The 22,425-nt window shown below is 39.9% G+C and overlaps 1 protein-coding gene and 1 long non-coding RNA gene across 17 annotated transcripts in view; both read right to left on the bottom strand.

The window, feature by feature from the left end:
* Positions 1 to 22,425, bottom strand: part of celf6 (CUGBP Elav-like family member 6) — a 156,591-nt gene that overhangs the window by 51,942 nt on the left and 82,224 nt on the right. For all 16 annotated transcript variants that reach the window (XR_014870121.1, XR_014873030.1, XM_085159103.1 and 13 more), the window contains exon 3: positions 12,970 to 13,018. Coding sequence is in view for 14 of the 16 variants with exons in the window: in XM_085159103.1 (XP_085015229.1) it covers positions 12,970 to 13,018 (49 nt within the window). In the remaining 2 variants the exon portion in view is untranslated. The remainder of the gene's footprint in view (positions 1 to 12,969; positions 13,019 to 22,425) is intronic.
* LOC146526031 (uncharacterized) overlaps positions 13,025 to 22,425 on the bottom strand; it is a 53,588-nt gene continuing 44,187 nt past the window's right edge. Inside the window, exon 3 of the long non-coding RNA XR_014874525.1 lies at positions 13,025 to 22,421. This is a non-coding gene — a long non-coding RNA (uncharacterized LOC146526031). The remainder of the gene's footprint in view (positions 22,422 to 22,425) is intronic.

The raw sequence follows: 22,425 nt of genomic DNA, 5'->3' as shown, positions 1-22,425 counted from the left end.
CACATGCCTGCTAGCCGCTTGGCCACACAAATGAGCACCTGCATAATCAATAAGGCCACGGTAGCTGGTCTCCACTGCTGGTGTTGTAGCAATGGTGCCAGTTCATGTTCCTATAGTCACGCCTTGCACAGTAGGATTTCTTAAACCCACCAGCTGAGTCTGATTTTTTTTTACTGTTCATTAATGTGTCTCCCCTGTTGGACCTCTAGGGTCGGAAATGAGAGACAGCCCTGAGGAGATCACCACAACGACTTACATCAACTGAAATTTAGCAATGACCAAAAGGCGTAAAGACGTCTAGGATGGTTCTGGGAATCAGTCAGTCATTGTTGAACAGGTGGTAGAGAGTGAAATGGGATCAACCCCTGTCAATGGCACCAAAGGTGAAAGTGGTACACGTCCAAGAGACTTTGCCATGTGTGTCCCCTCCATCTTTCAGGTTTTTACTGAGGTGTCACAGTTACAACTTAAATGGGCAGAGTGCAGTTTTACAGGCCTCCTGCAGTGTGTTAATGTTTTGGGACAAAAGTCTCATCTCGGCCCTGGCCCGAGGAGATCTAATGGCGGCTTTACAAGGCTAATTAACAAGCCATGAGCGAGGTAATGAACTTTCCAAATGTGCTGGCAAACGCAAAAATAAATTACACCCCAGTGAAGGCATTAAAGGAAGTGTGAGTGTACTTCTGAGCCTTCCTTTGGGAGAGCCACAGTGAGAAAATGAATTTGGAGCTGCTATCTTTTCATTGCCTGACCTAAGTGTGTCTCAGTCGGCCCACTGCATGCCCTGGCCAGTGTATAGATTGCTATTAATTAGTCCACTTTGCACCTGTCTCCAAAGCAGCTCTTATTGGATTTTGCAAGTTCCCACTCATCTCCTATGGCCACTCGCAAGCCTTAAATTGGCATTTTATGAATATGAATAAATATCTCGTAATGCACCCTCTGCACAAGGAGACGATTCCATGACTCTAAATGAGTCCAATGAGTTATCTGTTAAAAGTGGCAAACGGAGGAAAAAAAAATACTCCTGTGTAGTAGTCATGTATTTGCATTAAGAGGGTCAAGGACTTTCCTATGGAATTGACTGAGATGACAAAAGTAGGGGGAAAAATCATTACACTGACTGACCTCTTTGTATTATCGCTCATTGAGAGTGGCTCGTCTTATCCTTCTAACGGAGATGAGCCACACAGCTGGAGAACATTTGTGCTCTACAACACTTCTCCGCTCTTCTATGAGGAGACCTTTGTAATCTGTTCTTTAAACAACTACTTTAATATCTTGTACAAATGCATGCATTGTTATTAAGACATGTATTTACATAATTTAAATCACATTTAAATAATATTAAAACACGTCTTAAATGGAAAACTAGATTCACAGATACATATTTAGCACTTTTCCACATGCTTGTTAGCATTCTTGCCCTTTTGGCGTATGTGTATACTTGTTGTCATGTGATCAGAGATAAATTGAGGTTTAGTTGAGTCCACTATCAGTGCACACTTGTGTCCTCTAACACACACTGTCATTCCATACATTTTTGTTTTCCTTTTTCACCCCAACACTTGACTGGAAGTGGGAGCAATTGTGTGGAAAATGGCTCCATGTCAGTCTCCAGCCATGTCCACAGTAAGGTGGCATGTGGACAGCTCCATTTCATGAATGCAAATAAAAAGGGAGATGAAAAAAAGTTATCAAAACACCACTGACATCTGACAATTGCTTGTCTCAGGAAGCCTTTTCATTTCAGCACCCGGTATATTAAAAATTAATGGATTTTGCACAGATGCCATATGCTGTCAGGACTGATGCTTCTCTCTCAGGAATAAAGTGCTACTTGTGTTGTAGGCTGCAGTATATGCATATAGATTTTGTCTTTTCCCCTTTTGTCTCTGTTGCTCTCCGTATATATTTCTCTTTACCCTTTATTGTCATCCCTCACCCTTGCCTGTCTCCCCAGGCAAAGAATCAGTTGCTCTGAAGTCTACTTTTAAAAAGTTTCTGCTTTTGTTTGCCAATAACGTGAATATTCTCTTTAAAGAATTACTCTCTTGCTCCTGTGTAGTGGTAAATATTTCTTTTTTTTCCACAGTTCTATCACTTATTGCCCGTTGGCAGTATAGTCAGGGAAGCTTGCTAGTTGTAAGTGTTCAGAAAGCACGGACAGCTGCATCCAACGATAAAAGATGCATGCTAGTCCGCTGGGTGCATTTCAAATGCAGAGTAATGTTCCAGGCAGCACAACAAAGAAGTTGTGCTTCTTATGGACTCATTAGAAAACCCTGATGCTGGTACGCTGCTGCCTGGGAGGCCTGCCACCAGACACGCTCGCATATGTAGGCGTGCAGACTGGGTGCACAAAATGTTGGGAACTGCTGCTTAATATAGAGTTAGACTTGGTTTGTAATCATCTGTGTATTTCCCCGTTGTGTAAATGCTACAGGGGCATGCCTGAAATCAAAATTGGCCATTTGCTTTCAGAATAAGCATTTTAGATTATTAACATTAAATATTTATAGAACATGGAGGGAAAAAAAAATCCTAAATAGTGACTTGTTAGATACATTCACTGTTGTTAAAGGTACCATTTTCTTATGTAGCTGTGTTTTAACTCTCTAATAATACTTTTATACCCTTAAAAGACTGAATTTCCGTTGAAGTTACATAAGGGACTAATACAAATTCACCTTCTACAACTTTTCTAGTTACTTTCTCAGTGCTACTTTTTAGAAGTTAATTAAGTACATAGTAGACCTGTTATTAAAGAAAAATGTATAACTTACAATCTTATAGAGATAAATCAACGTAAGTAAATAGGCATGAATTTAAAAAAAAATACAGGTCGAAATTGCTACACATCTTAGAGCTACAGCTAGATCTTGCTATACCATGCTGCCAGGCGATATAAGGCAATGTAACTCTCCCACCCAAGATTACAATTACTAGTCTTGCTGACATTCCAAATGTTTTTCAGTATTATGGATATACTTGCATTTTAATAACTTCCTATTTTTTAGATGTTACATACTTTGCTTTGCCCTCTTCTTGATTTCTTGTTTTGGCCGATCATCCGGGTCCCGAAGCAGCAAAGAAGCCCCAGACCATCTTATTACCGCCACAATGTTTGAGTTGGTTTGGTGTTCTTTTTATGAAACCCTGGGTTAGTTTTATGCCAGACATACTGTAACCAGACACAAACCTTACAAAAAGTTCAGCTTTTGTTTCATTAGTCGTCAGAAGATTTTTCCAAAACTCTTCGAGCTCATGAAGATCATGCTGTGTTTTGGCAAGTGTGACAAACGTTTGTGTATTTGGTCAGTTCTTTAGATGTTGTTATGGGTTCTTTTGTGACCTCCTAGGTGGGCCGTCAGTGCAGTCTTGGAGTAATTCCTGGGAAGGTTCACCACTGTTCTGAGTTTTCTCTATTTGTTCATAATAGCTCTCACCATGGTTCACTGGAGCCCCAAAGCCTTAGAAATGGCTTTGTGACCCCAGATGTCAATGACTTTCTTTCTCAGCTTTTTGTTTTAGATTGTGGCTTGATGTGATTTTTGTTTTGTTTTTTTGTTTTTTTTTAGATATTTTAACCTACTTCAATTTGTCAGACGGGTTTTATTTAAGTGCCTTTTTGATTCAAGAGATCTGGCAGTAAATGGGCCTAAGAGTAGCTGGGGAAAATGAACTCAGCCATGATTAAAATGTGGTTAATTGTAGTTAATTCATGATTTAACAAGGGGGGCAATTACTTTTTCACATAGGTCACTTAGCGATGGTGGTGACTCTCAATGTGGACCCTTGAAAACCTAGTGAGAATCAATAAGTAATCAAATCAATAGGTGAAATCAATGATAGAATCAGAATTGCTAAATTCTGATCAGTTCTCATTCCTATTGTATATATTACATTGTCGCTGTTCAAAGTGCCACATAATATCATTAAGGAATTACATAAGATACTTTGCATTTAGAGGAACAAATTCAATTAGTTAAAAAAATATATACAAAATTAAAATTAATTTAGAAAAAAAGAAGAAAAAAAGTGTTTTGTAATACCATAAAACATGGAGGTCTGGAAATTTTAGATTTTAGCTGCTAAATAACTTATTTTAAATTAAAAGGATTAATGAGTACCCCAAAAAACAAGCAAAGTATTGAGTATTTTCTCCTGTTTAATGTGGTTGAAGGTATTAGATACTTCTAAAATGTTATTTCTCTGTTGTTAAGAGTCAAATTAGGTTGGCAAGGTTGCATAAACAAACACTAAAAACTTGCACAACTTCTCCCTACACAGGTACTTAATATGTAGTTATGACAAAACAGAAAACTACATGCTGTATATCATAAAATCTAATATGTGTTCAAATTGACTTTTTAACTCCTGCAGGTGCCTGACTTATCTCTGTAGATAGGAAAACTTTAGGCTAGTAAAGTCTAATAATGTTGCTTTTGTTTACTTTAAAGCAGGTTTCTGATGTCAATACCTGGGTTTTTTCCGACTGTTCCACAAAATCACCTAGTAGCGCTTTGTATTCCTCCAAATGTCACTTATATGTCCAGTCATTGCAGAAGAATCAGATTATTTATGTAGGTGGCATAACCCAGAGTTGCACTGAAAGTCTGAGGTGTATAACAGGAACAGCACAGTCCCTTGTGGAGCTGCTGTACTACACATCACTAAATCAGACAAAACACTGGCCAGTCTCACATACTGGGGCCTGTCTGTCAGGCAGTCAGTAATCCACAAGATGTGGGGAAGGTTGCTTGACATTTCATGTAGCTTCTCCATCAGTAGCTGCTACTGTAGGAGAAGATACATAAGCTACATAAAATGTGATAGTGTTGAACACACTTGAGAAATCAGAGAAGATAATTCTATTTTATTCTATCATATATATATATATATATATATATATATATATATATATATATACACATACACACACACACACACACACACACATATAGATATATATATATATATATATATGACCTCCATTAGCGAGTTAGCGCGGATTACCCCGTGCGTGGAGGGGGTTATGGCGTTAATGTAATTTTAACGAGATTAATGCGGACAGCACTAATATATATATATATATATTAGGGGTGCAACGATACTCGTATCGATATTGAACCGTTCGATACAGTGCTTTCGGTTCGGTACGAACAATATCGAACAATACAAAATTTTTAATTTATTTTATCAACTTTTCTTCTGACGATGCTGTCTGTGTTGAGAGCTCAGTGGATCTGCGTTCGACTACTCCACCTAGGCTGCACTGTCGAGCGCAGATCCACTGAGCGCAGCACAAGCTAGCAAGACAGAAGCTAAGCTCGTTGCAACATGGCAAATTGAACCTCCCCCACCCTCATTCAGATCTGGCCTTTGGAACTATTTTGGTCTTCATGTGAAGTATGACCCTGAAGGTAAGCGCGTCATGGACAAAAGTAAAACAGTATGTCGGATGTGCCACGCAATGCTCAATTACATGGGTGGGAACTAGTGTGTTAGCGCAGTTTGCTCATTAACATGTTTCCGTCCAGCCCCATGCACGGGGCGATCCGCGGTAGCTCGTTAACGGAGATTTGCCGTGTTGTGGCGTTAACGTCATTTCAGATTCACGCTGACAGCACTAGTGGGAATACAATGAAAATGACTGCACATTTACGCCGACATCATCCTAGTGCAAAGACAAGTGGAAGCAGACAAATACAACAAGCACACATGCTACAAACTTTACAGAGTCATTTAGACAGCCGTTAGCACATGATTCTCCTTATGGGGACCTGATATGTTTAATATGCTGCTGAGAATATACCCCAGAAGAAGCGTACAGTATAGCTTTATTTTGGAAAGAGCCATTTCTCTTTAATAAACTCTCTTTTCCAAAGATGAGTGATTTCTTGATCAGATAGATTTATTTTTTTATTATTTTGTTGTTTCAGCAACATTAAATTTAAAAACTGTACTTTTGAGTTAAAATATATATTTATAATTTTAATAAATGACAAATTAAAAAAGCATGAACATGCGAAAAAATATTGAACTGTGACACCAAAGTATCGAACCGAACCGTAAATTTTGTGTATCGTTACACCCCTAATATATATGTGTGTGTGTGTGTGTGTGTGTGTGTGTGTGTGTATTACCTTGCCTGTGACATAGATCCAGTAATGTTGCTACCCGAGCCTTCCTCTTAATGTGAGTGAGAGATACATAACTGAAGTCCATGTTGACGTGGATGTTTGGGCCATTAAGGAACCAAGATATACTGATAAAAAAGTAGACTACTGGAAGAACGCAAACATGTACAAGGACTGTCAATATGGACTTGATAGAATGCTAGCATGCCAGCTGATCCAGTGAGACAGGTTATAAGGAACACATGTGGGAACAACGACTGAGCAGAGAATTAACACTGACACTTAAAATACCAAGAAACACTTGGAAGCTCAGTGTAATAATATCATTCAATGAATGTTAATATCAGAGCTGGAGATCCAGGGGCTACAGTGCAGTGGGAACAACAGACAGCTTAGTAGAAGAGAGCAGTGGAAGTGAACTAGATGATGCCCAGCCCCTTGCAATGACAGATGCATCTATTGAGCTGAGGATGAAGATCATTGCAGAATTCAAAGCTATCAACTCAACCTCAAATTATCCACCCAACTAAGAGTACAACACCCCTGTCTCACTAACAAAGTCCCATCAGAGGAGATGCTTCCAGATGTGAATACTGCCCTATGCACCATCTCCACTACCAGTATCAGTGAAACCAATGGAGCTCATATATTCCTCTCCCACAGTAATCCTAGGAGCACTTGGAGCACTTACACTTATTAAGGATGTATGTAGGAGAAAGCAACCATAGAGAAAAAAAAAAAGGCTGCATGCCAAAATCAGGAAAGGCTGGAAGAATGTTAGAGGGTTAACTGAGGTGCAGAAAGCCACCATGAGTGATGGTGGCTTTCTGATCCATCCTTAATGAAAAAAGAGGTACCACACGATTCTACAACGGAGGCTCTAGAAACTACCAAACAAAGGCTCAAAGTCCACTTTGAAGAGACTCACCAGAAAAGAAGAGGCCAAGAGAAGAAATGACCCGTTCTCCAAAGAGCCATCCAGGGTGTATTCTCAGCTATAAGGGAATAACATAACAAGTGTAGACCCACCCACCAGTACTGTTGAAACTGTATAAGCAATACAGAAAGAAAATCTGTGTGAAAGAGATGGCACACAACACTAACACCAAGTGGCTGGTGGATCTAAGAGCAGACTTAAGAGCACACCACAACAACCTGCCAGAACAAGAGCCAGTCCACATAACAAAGAATCCTGATCCAAAGGATCCCAACAAGGGCATGATACCATCAAACTGGCCATTTAATTGTCTCTGTACAATATGGAAGCTCCGCATTGACCAGGCTGAGTTGGCACATGAGTCAATTGGCCACCCACCAAAGTTTGCTGCCTCCCACGTCCACGGATAAAACTGTTTTGAATAAATGTGATGGCGAATGATTATTTTTGTTTTGTACCTGCAAATAGTTGGTTTTGGAAAAAATTAAGGTATCTGTGTGGTATTTGAAATTTCAAAAATCTTATTTCCAGTGAAAGGACTACTGACCTAATTGCTTGGAAATATTTGTTTACCATATTATTTACAAGTATTTGATCCATGTCATGTTGCAGAATTGGGCTGGTGCCAATCCCTGGACAGATTACTGGTGCATCTCATGGGCAACATAGAGACAGGCAACAGTTCACAATCTTACAATATATAATTGTTACTTGTCTTTCCTGATTAAGTTTGCTGTTAAAGTTAACTCCATTATAGGAAAGTGAATCTTAAGCTACTTCTGCTCAGCTCTGCTGAGAATCATTACAGCGATGGTTGGGACTTCCAGTCAAGGAAATTAACTACGTACATAATTAACTATGTACATAATTATCTTCTTTCTGTCTCTTTGCCATATTCTTCAAGTAACCTATATTTGACAACAGCATAATAAAACTGGAAATTCTGTTTTTGGTGTGCCACCCCAGTGTTTTTGGGGACCCCTATAAGGCCACCGTATGAAAGGAATTCTGGAGGAGCTCCTGCCTGGATTGACTACAGGAAAGCCTACAACACAATCCCCATACATGGATACTTTAGAGCTTGGGACTGTACAAGGCTAATGCACTGATAACATTCATCAGGACATTAATGGGACTGTGGAAGACAACACTGGAGGCTAACTCTAGAGCAATTGCACAAGTTATCATTAAGTATGAATGCAGATATAGATTCAGGAGTGCAGTAACCATAACCCAAATCCGGTACATGACCCATGCTTTACACCAGAAGTGAGACAGTCATCAACTCACTGATGCACCTCACCAGGCAGGATCCGTGATATATGGACACACCTGAAGCCCATACATTTCTCTTAAATAACTTTAGGACATAATAATCTTTAAGGTAAGGTTATGTTAGACTAGATGTAATTTCCTGTGTTATTATATTGCAAGAAATGTAAATATTTAATGTGTGAATATCAATATGTGAATCATATTCGGATTGTACATTAAGATTTTTGTCAGACTTCTAATCAGCAGAAAAATTTGGGGTTTGGGGATTTTGTATAAAGTTATATACATAAAGTATTAATATATAGAATGTAAACAACCTGAAAATGCTTCATTTCACCTTTCACATTTCAATGTTGATAATGTGTATGGAAAAAATGTCTTTCTGAGGTTTTTGTTTGATGGGATTTGATCATATTTCTATGTCAGCATTAGGGCTAAATGTATTTAGTTGTTTTTTGTTTTGGTTTGGGTTTTTTTAAACATGCCTATCTTAAGATTAACTTGGACCAAATCTAACAGCCCAATTTTCAGAAACCATAAAAATATCCATGGATATCTGGTACTTAATGGGAAAAACTCAAAAATAAATTGAACAGCCAAAAATAGCAATCCCACATGAGGCTTGAATTTCTCCTCTTTGGGCATATTTCTTTATTTAACAACATAATATTCTGAAATGGTACTCTCCACATTGGAAAACGATGCTAAATGGATACCCAGTATGTCACAAATATCACAACAAACATTTCTAACCAAGCATCGGTGTCTGTTGAGATAGGGAATATGCATGCGTTTACTTCAAAGGCCTCATTCTATTTCTGACACGTTTCATTCCTACCCGGTTACCAGACATAGTTAGACCCCATTCCAGAGCAAAATAATGTGGAACCACACACTAAACCTCTCTGCTGTTGGTCCCTATTTGATGTGTACAAGTGGATTATCCAGTATAGTGAGGTACTAAATGGAATAATCAGGGGAGAACAAACATCTAAATTGTCAGCATATCAGGCATGATGGTACATGATGCAGGCTTTGTATTTGTGAACACATTACTTATGCCACTGGAGCTGTCACATCTATTTACCTGTTGGGGGTAGGGGGGGTAGCTTTAAATGCCGTTATGCATGATCAAAAAATAACACTGAACGATCAAGAAAACCTGAGAGAAATTAACTGTATACAGTATCCTAAAAGCTAGGCCATTCAGTCGGTGCCTTGAAACCTAAAATTAAAACAGAATAACTGACTTTGATGGAAATCCCACATATTAACTGCTAACAGGAATCTTTTTTTTTGGCACAATTCTTTCCAGAGGCACAGGGGGATCTTTTGGGTTCATTTGCATGTAAAGTGGTGCATGTTCCGTCTGTGGGTATGAGGTGCCTCCAGACACCCCCTCCCTTGTAGCCCGCCCGACTGACTCAGTGAGCAGCCCTCACTCGTCCCAACCTGCTGGGCTGGGGCACAACAGCGCAGCACAAAACATCTTAAGGTCCTGTCAATCTCTCCACTGGCCAACTGAGGACAGCCTTCTGAAGAGCAGCAGGTTGGCAAGGACAAACACGAGCCATTCACAAAGACTCCCCTCAGCCAGACAGACAAAAGGCACGGACAAGATATTAAAAAGGTTCACATAGGGTTGCTGAGTATTAAGTGCAGGGGTGGAAATTATTCTGACACTGTATAAGTTTCCAATATGAGAAAAGTATGGAGAGCTAAGATGTGTAGACAAATGTACTGAGTGGCACTTTGTGAAAAAGTCGATGTTGATGGATGTTGATGGATGTTGATGGAGGTTGCTGGGCATTTCAAGAGAGTGTTGAAACCATCTTATCAGAGTTAATAAAAGGAGAGGGTGTCGCTGGATGACCCATCATCTTTCTTCTCATCAGTGTGGTCTCCAGTCTCACAGCAGTGGCTAGAGGAGTGGGACCTGGCTCGAAGATTGTGTTTAGATAATGGCCATCTCCAATCATAGATAATCTGGCCCCATCTTTTCTTCACAGACACAGCAGCAGACAAGGTCAGGGGGAAAAAGATTCCTGGCGAGGCAAGGCGGAGATAGGGATGGGGCGGCTCTGAGATGATTTACTGCTGAGATTCACTCAGCTGCCTCCATCACCCTCCGTTAACTTTCTCATCCTGTCGTCTCTTCCCCTCTTGCTCTTTTTGTCTTCCATCTCTCACTCTCTTGCATTTCTCTGTGGGCCTTGTACTGAATCCCCATTTCTATATCACTTGCTTCTTCTCCTACTTTGCTCTGTTTTGCCAATGGTAGATGGACAAAGAAGGGTTAAAGTGGTTATACGGAAAGATCTATTGTAGAGATGCATTTTTCATTTTGGATTTTAAGTCAATTTTCTTGGGTTTCAAGTGCCTTTTCCTCCAATGACCACAGACCAATTGACAAAAAAACAAACAAACAAAAAGACAGGGTGCCGAGTACATTCAAAGTACACTGAGTAAATTTTAAATTTGTGGAGACATAGTTGTCATAAGAGACAGATTAAAAGGCAGCTAAGCTCCCCTACAATGCTAAGTTCCTTTTTGAAAATCTAAGGAAAATATAAAGTAAGGCATGAGCCATTGTAATAGACAGCCAGAGAATGTGCTCTATGATCCACAGCAGTAGCCTATTGGCACTATGGTGTGGTGCTATGGCCCCCTACCAGCCATTTTTTGAGCACTGATTTTTATTTCTCCTCCTGACACTCCCATATCCCCAGGGAGAGGATGTCTCTCAGGGACACTGTGCACAAAAGAAGTGCTACCAGAGTCTCCAAATGGAGTAATGGGCCCTAATGTCTGCACAGGCACGTAATCGAGACCCTTCCACAAGTTCCCATGACAGATAATTGCTGATGTCTTGGTAGTGATAAATGTGACTCCATTCTAGAGGTGCAAATGTCCTGGTTCAGCCCTGGATTTGACAGTCTAAAGGCCCCACTGGGATTGGTGTACCTGACTGGTCCTGAGCCTTCCACAGATGACTCCCTCGCTACTTTCTCACTTTTAGTCAGCCCTAGCAGGGCTGTCTATTTTCCTTTAACCACAAGCCTTCATAGTAAATCTCATTTCATTGTCAGCCATGACTGTGGTTTACTTCCCTGGCCTGTCTGCTGACTTCCTGTTGCCATTAATGCTCAATATCTCTGTTGGGGCCTGTCTGCTCAGTCTTATTTCATTCTGTGCTGTGTCCTATCCTGTCCTCCTATATAGAAAGTTCATCTGACAGACTAGCAGGGGCAGCGTAAAAGCCTTCTGTATTTCATTCAGACTACCTGTTCATCTCCCTTCTCTTTCTGCAGAGAAAAGGGTAGTAATTGATATTGGGACCCATCCATCCTCCCCTCTTAAGCCGAGAGATCCAATTTATCTTGGTAAGAATGCCGATTGGCTCTCTCCCAGGCCTTGTCGGTCAGACTTTTCCTGTTTTTAGATGGCCGTTAATTAAAGTGCTGCCATGACAAAAATAAGATCTGCATGGGGGGGTGCATGGCAATTGAAATGGCCCATCAGACTAACACTTGACCACATAAATCAGCAAAGTGACTCAGTGTAATCTGACCTAGGCAGTCTAAATCACCACTCTGAAATGAAAGCACGGGGCTGACACAGACCTGTTCGGTTAGATCAAATTCAGCCCACATAAATCTTTTTTTTTTAACTTAATCTGCATTATTCTCAGTGATGTTAGTCAAACGTGACTTTAGAATGATCTAGTCAATCACCATGAAAGTCAAATTAGCGATGATAGGAAGCTGTGCAAAAGAATCTGCACAATGTTAAAGCAGAATGTGATGTTTTGAAATCACAATTCGTTAATTCATACCACAATTCATACCTTTTTGTACTAAGCAAAAGACATATCCATTGAGTTCTACTGAAATGCTCACATCACATAATGGAAATCATTGAAAATTACTTAATTTAACTTTACATGGTTCCATTTATCAGTGCTATTATATGCTATTAACAAGGCAGATAAATTGATAGGAATATAGACAAGTAAGAAGACAGGTTAGTGAATAGGTAGGTACATAAGTCTATCTGAGGTAATGCAGAGTTTTCATAGAGTGATAGAAGGTGTTACTATCAACTACTGTAGTCATGCTCTTATTTTAGGATAAAACACATTATGGCTATACCACAAATGTTCCAAACATCTTAGATCATGATATCTCAAAATGTTATTCGGTCGTAGTGCTGAGGCAGTTGACATGTTTTTAAGTTCTGACTCATCTATGTATGTTTGGATGATATTATCCTCTTAATACTGACTTTAAAATCAGGAATAAAGATTCTTCCCTCCCTATTCTTTTCTAGTTTCTCAATATTTTATTTTGTTCCATGCCTTTCTATCTTGTCTTTGAACTGCTCCCAGTGACTATAAACCTGAGCAAGCCCCTCTGCTGGCACAGACTGGAAGTCAATAGAAGCAAGTGACCTATATTACAGGCTAGTCTACTAACTCCTGGTGTTTTCTCAAGTGAGAGCAGACTATTAGGGATTACATGAGTGCTATTTCAGTGTATTTGTGTTTTTACATGTGTGTGTTTTCTAATGGGGGGGGGGGGGGGGTGCAACAGAGACCAAGAGAAGGTTAATTACCTCCTCGTCCTTCGCTGTCAGCAGGTTTCACCTGGATGGGCCGGTTCATCTGGAGAGAAAGGGAAAGAAGTAGATGGAGGGAAAGAAAGAGTGAGAAGAAAGAAAAGGGAAATCCCACGTTAGCTGGAAACCATATAAGGTGCAAGATGTTGCAATGTTCCTGGTGTTAATGTCCTGAGTTTGTCCTCCTCTGTTAGCTAAACACAAAAATCAAATGGTGAAGATGGCATAAAACGAGATAAATCTGTCCAGTACTCCATGCCAGCATGTTTAATTAATCCAGGGCACTGCCTCTAGAGATGCCTGAATTCCCCTCACAGTTCAGCAGAATTAGCACTTTTCAATGACGGAGCCACACTGGGTGTCAGATGGCACTTGGAGATTAATGCCATTACATCAGCCACTCCCAGCCCCACCGGGAGAGGTCCTTTCTGGCTGGCCCTTGCTCTTCCTGTCCCCTCCTGGCTCCAGACTCCCAGTCACCAGCTATATCCTGCTCATTCCTGACCCTCAGCAATCCCTCTTTTCTGCCTGCATCCCCTCCTCCCCTTTCGCATCTCTACCCAGGAGCCCTTTTGTGACTTACAACCAATATGCTACTGGTCTGGTCAGCCAACTCCACCCTTCCCAAGCACGCTCCTTGTGCTAGAGCCTCCGAAAAGCATAGCTATGAGCTTCTGAAAGGTTAACAGTAGGGAATTAATAATTAATAATTTTTTTATATATATAAATATATATATACACACACACACATATTAAAAGCTGCCTGCCATGAATAAAACTTCCCCAGGTTTTTTTCTCCCTGGAGTTTGAATACTAATACAGAAAATCACTTGATCTAGTGTTACAGATCTCTAAAATACAAATAACATCCCCCTATTCCTCTGTAAAAAAGGTGAGTGGTTTTAAGCCCTTGAAGACCCTTATTTATTGAGGCTACCTACGCACATAATATTTGGCATTGTATTGTATTTTTATTTTTATTTCTGGCATTGAGTTTTCTGTTTGTTTGTTTTTTGTTTTGTTTTTTTTCCAGACTTCAGTTGGCCATCTTTCTAACTAGGCCATGCAGACAGGTCCAACATGAGAGTGCCAGTGAATGGCACAGAGTACTGCCCACTCAGATCAGTCAGCTAGGGCAGGATAGTGGGTGTTGTGGCCCTCAGGCAACACAGCACTTGACAGCAGTTGACATGAGCTCAGACCTTGGTTGAATATAGACTTGGTGGACACGTATAGACAACTGTATACATGGTGACACTCCTGGGACGTAATGTGCTCTCGAAGCAATATGTTGTGACACTGGAACAAAGCTTTGTAAAATGACAGAGGCATCACAAGGCTTGCCCATGGAGCTGTTCACAGATGCACACACAGAGAAAAAAGAGAGTGAGCGAAAGACAGAGACCAGAGCAACCAAATAAATATGTTAAGTTGTTGCTAATTGGAGTAACAAAATTTCATATTATATATTCATGGAGTATGCGTTCCTCCTGGAGCATAGCCATCCAGCAGATGGCCAGAAATGCAAAGATCAGTTTTTACTCAATGCCCTTATGCTTTGTACTCACTTTTTTCAAGTGTTGGTGTGAGATAATTTGATAAATCACTGAGATAATTTGCACTCTCTCTTCTGTTGACAAATGCAGTCCCTCAGCTTAAATGTTCTCAATACAAAAAATATCATTTTCTTCTTCTCCTAGGCTACATCCATTGTTCTGTGGGAGCCTGGTTCACTGAGACTCTTCAGTGAAGGAATAAATTTGGAATCCTGCAATTTTGTGTGATAGGAGCCCATGTGAGTCCCCGTGATTACATTCACATGTAAATCTTACATAAAGTTCAGGAGAGGTAAAGTATTGATATGCGAGTCTGCTATTTTATTATTCTGCTATTTTTCTCTAAAGTTATTTAGAGTTAAGCTAAGGTGTGGTGTGTACATTTGTAAGTTGTTGGAGGTGAGGTTTTGGGGGTTTTTGAGGGCAGAAATGGTCTCACATAAGAGGTTTAGGGTAGCCTGAATTCCCAAGATCCACGCCCAGTGATCAGTCAGCTTCCAGGTTTTAAATGGAAGCGACTGGTCAGGAGGCTTCATTAGTAGCCCCAGAGCCACTGCAGCAACAAGAGTCATTAAGCAGCCCAAAGTACACTTGGGGTTGCTAGGAAACCAAGTGGAGGTGGCCAGAAGGCAGGCAAGGCAAGCTGGCTGTTGGTCTGTAGGCATTTAGCCAACCAATTGGCACGCTTTTCTTTCTTCTTCTTATTTTTTTTTTTTTACTTCATCCAAGGAGGTCACAGTAAGAAAGAAGGGGAAAAAAGAGATTCCTCAACCCCCACCTTCAAGCATGCCCCACTTTCATGTCCCTTTTTAGTGACTGTGACAATGAGTTTTCGAGGGAGTCTGTTGCAACTTCTGCTCCAGCTCCCTGCCAAATTATGGAATTCTTTTTTTTTTTTTTTTTGCCAAACTTTGGGGTTGTGAGTGGTGCTCACTTGCATATGGCTGGAGTTAAGATGTTTGCTTCTCTGAGCTACTTTATAGTGTCCTCTGCATACATTTTCTTGAGGGAAAACAGAATGTTTCCAGCTTGCTACACAGAAATTGTAAAATTCAACTTTACTTTTATCTTCACTCCCTTTCTCTCACATACTGTGACACACACACAGGAGCACAAAAGTCTTGGGGCTCAATAACAGCAGGTGGCTTAGGTGACATTTTAATCCCTTATTACTGAGTGCAGGATTAGCCAACAGATCAAGGCAGAGTTAATTATATGAATTCATCAGAGGCTGGGCGAAGAGGCTGCCTGCTTTCCCCTTGGGCCAAGACCCACCCCCACCACCCACCTTTTGCGTGCACACACACACACGCGCACACAGACACACTGAGAAAGATGACAAGTGACGTTCTGTATGTCTGAGAAGCTAGCTAGTTCCTTATTAGCACTGCAGTGGCAGGAAGCTAAGATAACACATACAGTGGAGCCTCCAGAGATGCTGTAAGACAAATGATATCTACTACCTTCCCCATTGGGCCCTGTGAAATGAACTGCGTAGACTTTCGAGAGGAAGACTACAAGCTTTCATCCTGCAGACATGTGGCTGCTGAGGCTGAAAGGAGTTCAACCACCCCCCGTCTTGCTTTATCTTTGTCTCTCCCTGCCCCTTTGGCCTCCAAAACCAATATGCTTCCCACCACAGCCCCTTAATGGGTTGATCAATGCTGACAAATAGGCAGCTCATGCTGACTTGCCTGGGAACTCACAGCTATGTGCCTGTGTGCTACTGCACTTAGAGAACCCATCTCTCTTTCTCCTCAACTCTTTTTTTTGTCTTTTTCTGTTACTAACTTTTTTTCTGTCCATATTTTCTTTCTGTTCATATTTTCTTTATGCATAGAGATTCATTGTTTCAGTTCTAATCTCCAGGAGTGAGTCATACTGTTATGATGAGTAAAAGTCATCTGAAATCGCAAAGGGTTGGACCAAGTATGGAAGAGAGAAACTTGCTTACATTTTTAACTAAAGGACAGTATATTTCAGAGTGTACACTTGTGTATTTGTGTGTACATTCACTTAAGAATATCTGTCTTTAGCCGGTGTGTCTGATTGATAACAGTGCAGTGGGGGAAAAGACAGACAAGGACACACTGGCACTTGACCATGTTTCACTATGGTATGTGAATACCCCAGCTCCAAAGCAGCCATCTATCAGATGCTCTACATACAAATATTTCTCTCTTAGAATAAGTGCTCACACTTGGAATAAGTGCTCATACTTGGAATAGTGTGAACACTTAAACACTTCAGCCATTCTTGAGTCCCCTTGACTGATTCTTTAACTTCTTTCCTGGTTTTTAGATAACTAACATTACTAAATATTAAGAGGACGTCTGATGAACATCTCATCTGTAAGCTAAAATACTTTATCTCAGTTGTTACCTACAACTTAGGCTACCAAACAGCTGGAAAGTATCCAAATGATTAATCGTCCAACTTTGATAATTTGATAAAGACATTCTAATCAGCTACGAAAACTTGACAAACTTAAACATCAACATGATGTAAAACTTTGCGCACCAGACAGGAATTAACTACGCAAGTCACAAATTTAATCAATTCCAATTCTTTCTAATGCAGAATGAGTGTTAGTGTTGGCTTAAACTCCCAAAAAAGTTCTTATAATGCGGGTGGTGTAATAAACAAAAAGTTGCTAAACAAAAGGCACTTTGCTGAATCCATAAAATGAAAGTTAATTCCAAACTATAGTTTCATAAGGCTGCAATGAAATATTTCCATATTGAGCTTAATTTTAATGATACATTTACAACACCCAGTGGAATCATTGCGTCATATACACATGATGCAAAATGAAACCAGATCCAGGCACACCTGCTCGTTTCGTTCTTCAGTAAGCATCCACGCTTGACAGTTGCTTTGGGTGAATTGGGATATTTATAGGAGAAGGTGTGGTGATGAATCATTACCTCTTCAGTCAGTTACATTACTCATCTCATAACTTTTAAACAGCTGTGCCAATCACGGTGGCAATGATGAAAGTGGCTCACCAAATGAAAGGAAGAGTCCAGACCGAAAAAGAAAAATCTTCTTGTCCAGAAGGTGCAGAGTGGCAACCTTATAATAAATGCAATTCATCTTCATATTCAGGGTGCAAAGCCCAGATGATAAACCTCTATTTGATTTTTTTTTTTTTTTACCCTTTATAGAGATATCAAATGACGGTTCATTATTTTTTCAATCTGTCATAAAAGCACAGTTGTATTGTAAAAGAGACACTGATCTGTTTTATAACCAACCTGTATATGCAGTGTAAAATGACTTGCATTGTCATTCTGGTTCTTTTCACTTTGTTTGATTTAGAAAATTAACAAAGTTAGACTCATTTAGTTTTGGCTGCTTCTGAATGTTCTAAAAAAAAAAAAAAAACACACACAACTGCCAAAAGTGTGATTGAGCATTGCCCCTTTTAAGCCGTACATAAACGAGCAATTTCCCACAAACTCCTGTTTGCATGACTTCTACTAGAAAATTGTGCAAATGTTTTCCTGACTAAAACAAATAAATTACTTTGTTAACTAAAACAACAATTACACCCACATTTCTGCTCTACTACATTACATTGTTCATCACATCTACAAATCAAGCTCGATTGCGTTTTTAATGTGTTGTAAGTGCATAAACAAAAAGAAAAAAGTGTAATACACACTGACCTGTTGAAACTGGAATAACTGCATCATTCAGGCATTGTCTCACTGTGACACCGTGGATTTAAAGGAAGATCTTTAAAGAGGATCAGTGAGAATTAATGTAGTGTCTTATGACACTTATGACTGAATGAAGTGTCTTAGTAAGATGTTCGGCCAACATGTGCTGCCAAAAAAGATTCACTGTCTTGTCATTGATTCTGCACGTATATGAAAGTCTAATAGAGGGATGGAGCACCTTTATTCCAAAAGATAATTCCATGTTTGGTTTGTTGATGAGTGCTGTCTGACACGTCAGTCCAAAAAGTAGTTTAATTAGAGATCTGTTGATTGGCAAAGACACAGCACACAATTCATAGATTTTTAATTTTTATCCACCCATTCAGTGAGGTCTCTTTGCCTATTAAAGAAGGTTATGCAAACCTGCAAGGGACCACTTCCATTAGGACAAAAATATTTTGGGGTTGGCTTTTTTGGTCTTTTTTTCAGAGGACAAAGAGATTCACTCAGAACAGCTTTGTATTGATTTCTAAGCAGGAAATGAGCATAAACCATGAAAGCTAAAAGCTCCACATAGTATAACAGAGGCTGTACCAAGGTTTCAGGGTTTTCCTTAAATATGTCCCCAACATAGTGATTTTTTTTGTTCTTGTTTTTGTTTTTACTATTGTTCATGCAACAACTGCATAATGTCAAACCTTGCCACAGTCAAATGTTACAAATGAATAACAAAATAGAAAAAATAATATTGACACCGGTTAATTAATTCGTCCTTGCTGTTATTTCATCTCCATCCAAGTCATCAGGGATCATTATCTTGATAAGCCATCCATTGTTTGATGCCTCTCATTATCATTCAGCAGTTTCGCCGTCAGTGAATTCATTGGAGCTGTTGATGCCGTTTACAGCCTTTTAAGCTCAATTAAAGATGCTTAATGCAGACTGACTTTTCTTACAGAACCCACAAAGAGCCATAGGCACTGGTTGAGACAGAGGCTCTTGATTACAAAATGAAATGTACAGACCATTATTAAGCCGATATATATGCCCCATCTTCTGTCATTAATATTAGTGCCTTTTGAGGTTCAGAGAATTGTGGTTAAGTAATCTGTTTCAGTGAGTGGAACTGACATCTCTGTCAACAGTGTGGTTTTGTTTGTTTGCATGTTTTCTGATTTTTAATAGATAATTTTTTCTTCCAGTATGTGCTCTGTGGAAGCCCTAATGAAAACTGATATTACACACAAGACAAAAGTGTCTAGCTAAAATTAAACATCTACATATTTAATAGTTTTTACATTCTCAGTATGCATTATACTAACGTTCAAAGTCCTCTTCTTCACCTTGAATTACAAACATTATGTCACTGTAGGCCTCATTTTCAAACCAGATCTTGCACTGGCTGCACTATACCTGCCCAAATTACTGTTTCCATCGTGCATCACTCACACGTCAGGACATTCTGTCTGTGTGGAGGGAAAACAGGCCCAGCACAGCGGGAATGATTCCTCTCTTAAATTGGAGTTCACAGTGACCTCCCCGTGAGGCCAGTGAGCCAAGAGAGGTTGGTTCTTCCTTGTGGGTTGGAGGGAGATGGGTTAGAGCTAAAGTGATCACACCCTGCCTGTCTCCCTTGAAAACACATGAAGGAGGGCTGTGTCTGCCTCACTGTGAGGACGAGGGAGAAAGGGTGCTGACAGCTGAGCAGAGGGTTGCTGGCGGTGAAATGTGGCCTATTTTTAGCTTTGAGTCTGAGCTCCTATTTAAAGACTAGGTACTGAGGGTCAGTTTGGGAAGAAAAGGGGGCATCAACGGCAAAAAAGTTTCTTCAGTCTAGCTAACACAGTAATCCCTGGTGTTATGCTGCAGTATCTTAGGAAAACATCTTTGTATTTGTGTTTTGTCTCTGTAATCTCTCTCTAGTTCTCCATAATTACCTGGCAATTGATTCTCTCCTGGAGCGAGGTTTTTGCTTTTAATTTATCTCTATGAATCCGGTATTGGCTCTTTGGTCCTGTGAGAGGCCCGGCTGAACATCTGAACCAATCTATACCACACTGCCCTGCTTTGCCTGGTCCAACCCAATCTAGTCTTGGGGACTGTAGCCCTGACAGCATTCATAATAGATCTGTTCTCCTATTCTGTTTTTCTGTTTTACCGTATCAAAAGGTCTCCTCTGGAGCAGGGACAGAGGTAGACACAGACAGAAAGTGGATGAGAAATCGAGCTATCACACCATCCTCTGCTCCATAAAGCCACTGTTCTTCCTCTGACTGTAGATGGATTGCTGTGTAGATCACTCCAACCAATGGCCAGAACGCTATATTACATTTATTCCTCCACCTTTTTTCCTCTGCCCGTGGATTTAGGGGGGTGGAAAGAAGGACAGGGGGAGTTGGCTAGAGGTGCATCAGAAGGTGGGGAGTGGGGGGGTGACAATTCAACACAGTGAGACAAGACTAACAAATTAGTCAAAGTGACAGGGAGTTTTATGAGGTCTGCTCTTGTGAGGCGACTGCTGCTCTCTCCCCTCTCTTTCACTGGGCTGCAGGGACATTACCGGGGCCGTGTGTGTGTGTGTGTGTGTGTGTGTGTGTGTGTGTGTGTGTGTGTGGTACATACTGGAGCATTTCAAAAGGAAAACAGTAATGAAAAAAAAACTGGTGAATGAGGAGAAACTAGAAACAACAAAATGTAAGAAAAAGAAAAAGTCAGAAATAACAGACTTCTAAAATACAAAAATACTTTCTGTTCTTTTGCACAAATAACTAATTGTTAGTCTTTAGAAATGTGATCATTTAAAGTCAAAACTGCAATTTTGCCAGCACATAAAACTAATGTGGTGTCAACACGAGGGAGTTTTAATATGTTGGGCTTTTAATCTGTTATTTATAACAAAGAGGGAACTTGTGTTTGTCGAAAATGTAAGAAAAATTGTTCAACTTGTTATTATTGTATCCTTTGCATTGTAAAAATCTCATCAATTATTTTTTTTAATTAACTCAGCGTAATTAGAGAAGTTTGTCAGGTAACTAAATATCCAATGAATTACTTAAGTCATAATTAGGCTATTTAGAGACACTGTTTAATACTGTGTTTCTAAACACTGATTAATTGCTTATACTTCCCAATATGCATTGTATTAATGTGAAACTAACAATATACACAGAAGAGTAAGATAGTGTTTTCTCTGACAAAAATGAAAACGATAACAACCATAATTTCAGCCATAATTATGTAAAGTGCCTTCATTTTCTGGAAATTATAATGATAAATATTTTTTCATAGCTTATTGTGACTTTGAGTTTTAAAAGCCCTGCCAATAAGGTTTGACACAGTTAATAGCATGATTAAAATAAACATAAATATAAACATTTCTGGATAAAGCTTGTAAATGTCTTCTCTCAGAAATTAGGAACAAGAAGGAGAGGTTTGGTTTCACTCTATGTTTTGCCGATCTTTTAGCGTCTCTTAATTTACCTGAGACTCTAAATTTACCTGACACTGTGACACTACTGATAACAAGATGCTGAGTTATTTTTTTCAACAGAAAGACCTAATTGGAACTCCTAATTCAGTCAACATTTGTCTATGCACATGCACAATTGCAAAGCAGTACAATCTGATAACAGCCCACATACTGCTGCCAGTACAGGCTCCAAAGCACGGAAGGTTAAATGCCCTGATTCAAGCACACAGAGCCAAGGCGAGAATCACAACAATAACCTGGTAGCTTCCCAGGAGCATCTGTCACTCTGCAAGGCCACAGCACAAATGTTTGTGAGCCAGCCTGGGAAAACAGCTAAAGTAGTTCACGGTACAAAGAGGAGCAAGAGAATAATAATAAGTGGAAGGTAATGACACACAATGCATCTGTCAGATTTATGAGTGTATATCCTACTCTGCTCCTCTCGTATACCTGCCGGTTGGCTCTGCACTTGAGGCCACACAGTCCACAGTGCTGTTGAAAGAGTCGGCAGTGAGAAATCACAGAGCAGCAGGGAGAATAGTGGCAGACTCTTGCTCTGCTACAACATCCAACAATCAAGCCCCACAGCGTGCATGGACACAAACATTTCAAAATGGTCTGTGATTTTTTTCAAAATAAACCAAAGGTTTCAACAAACAGGGAGTATCTCCAAAATGTTTGTTTATAGGGAATCCAAAGTTGAGCCAGAGGAGATGTTTCTCTTGTTCTTCATTCAGTCGTGCTGAATTACCAGGTTAGCTTT

This window comes from Neolamprologus multifasciatus, chromosome 1 (assembly GCF_963576455.1).
Source record: "Neolamprologus multifasciatus chromosome 1, fNeoMul1.2, whole genome shotgun sequence".
NCBI classification, from domain to species: Eukaryota; Metazoa; Chordata; class Actinopteri; order Cichliformes; family Cichlidae; genus Neolamprologus; species Neolamprologus multifasciatus.
The sequence above is the reverse complement of the archived record's forward strand: the minus strand, read 5'-3'. Positions and strand labels throughout refer to the sequence as shown.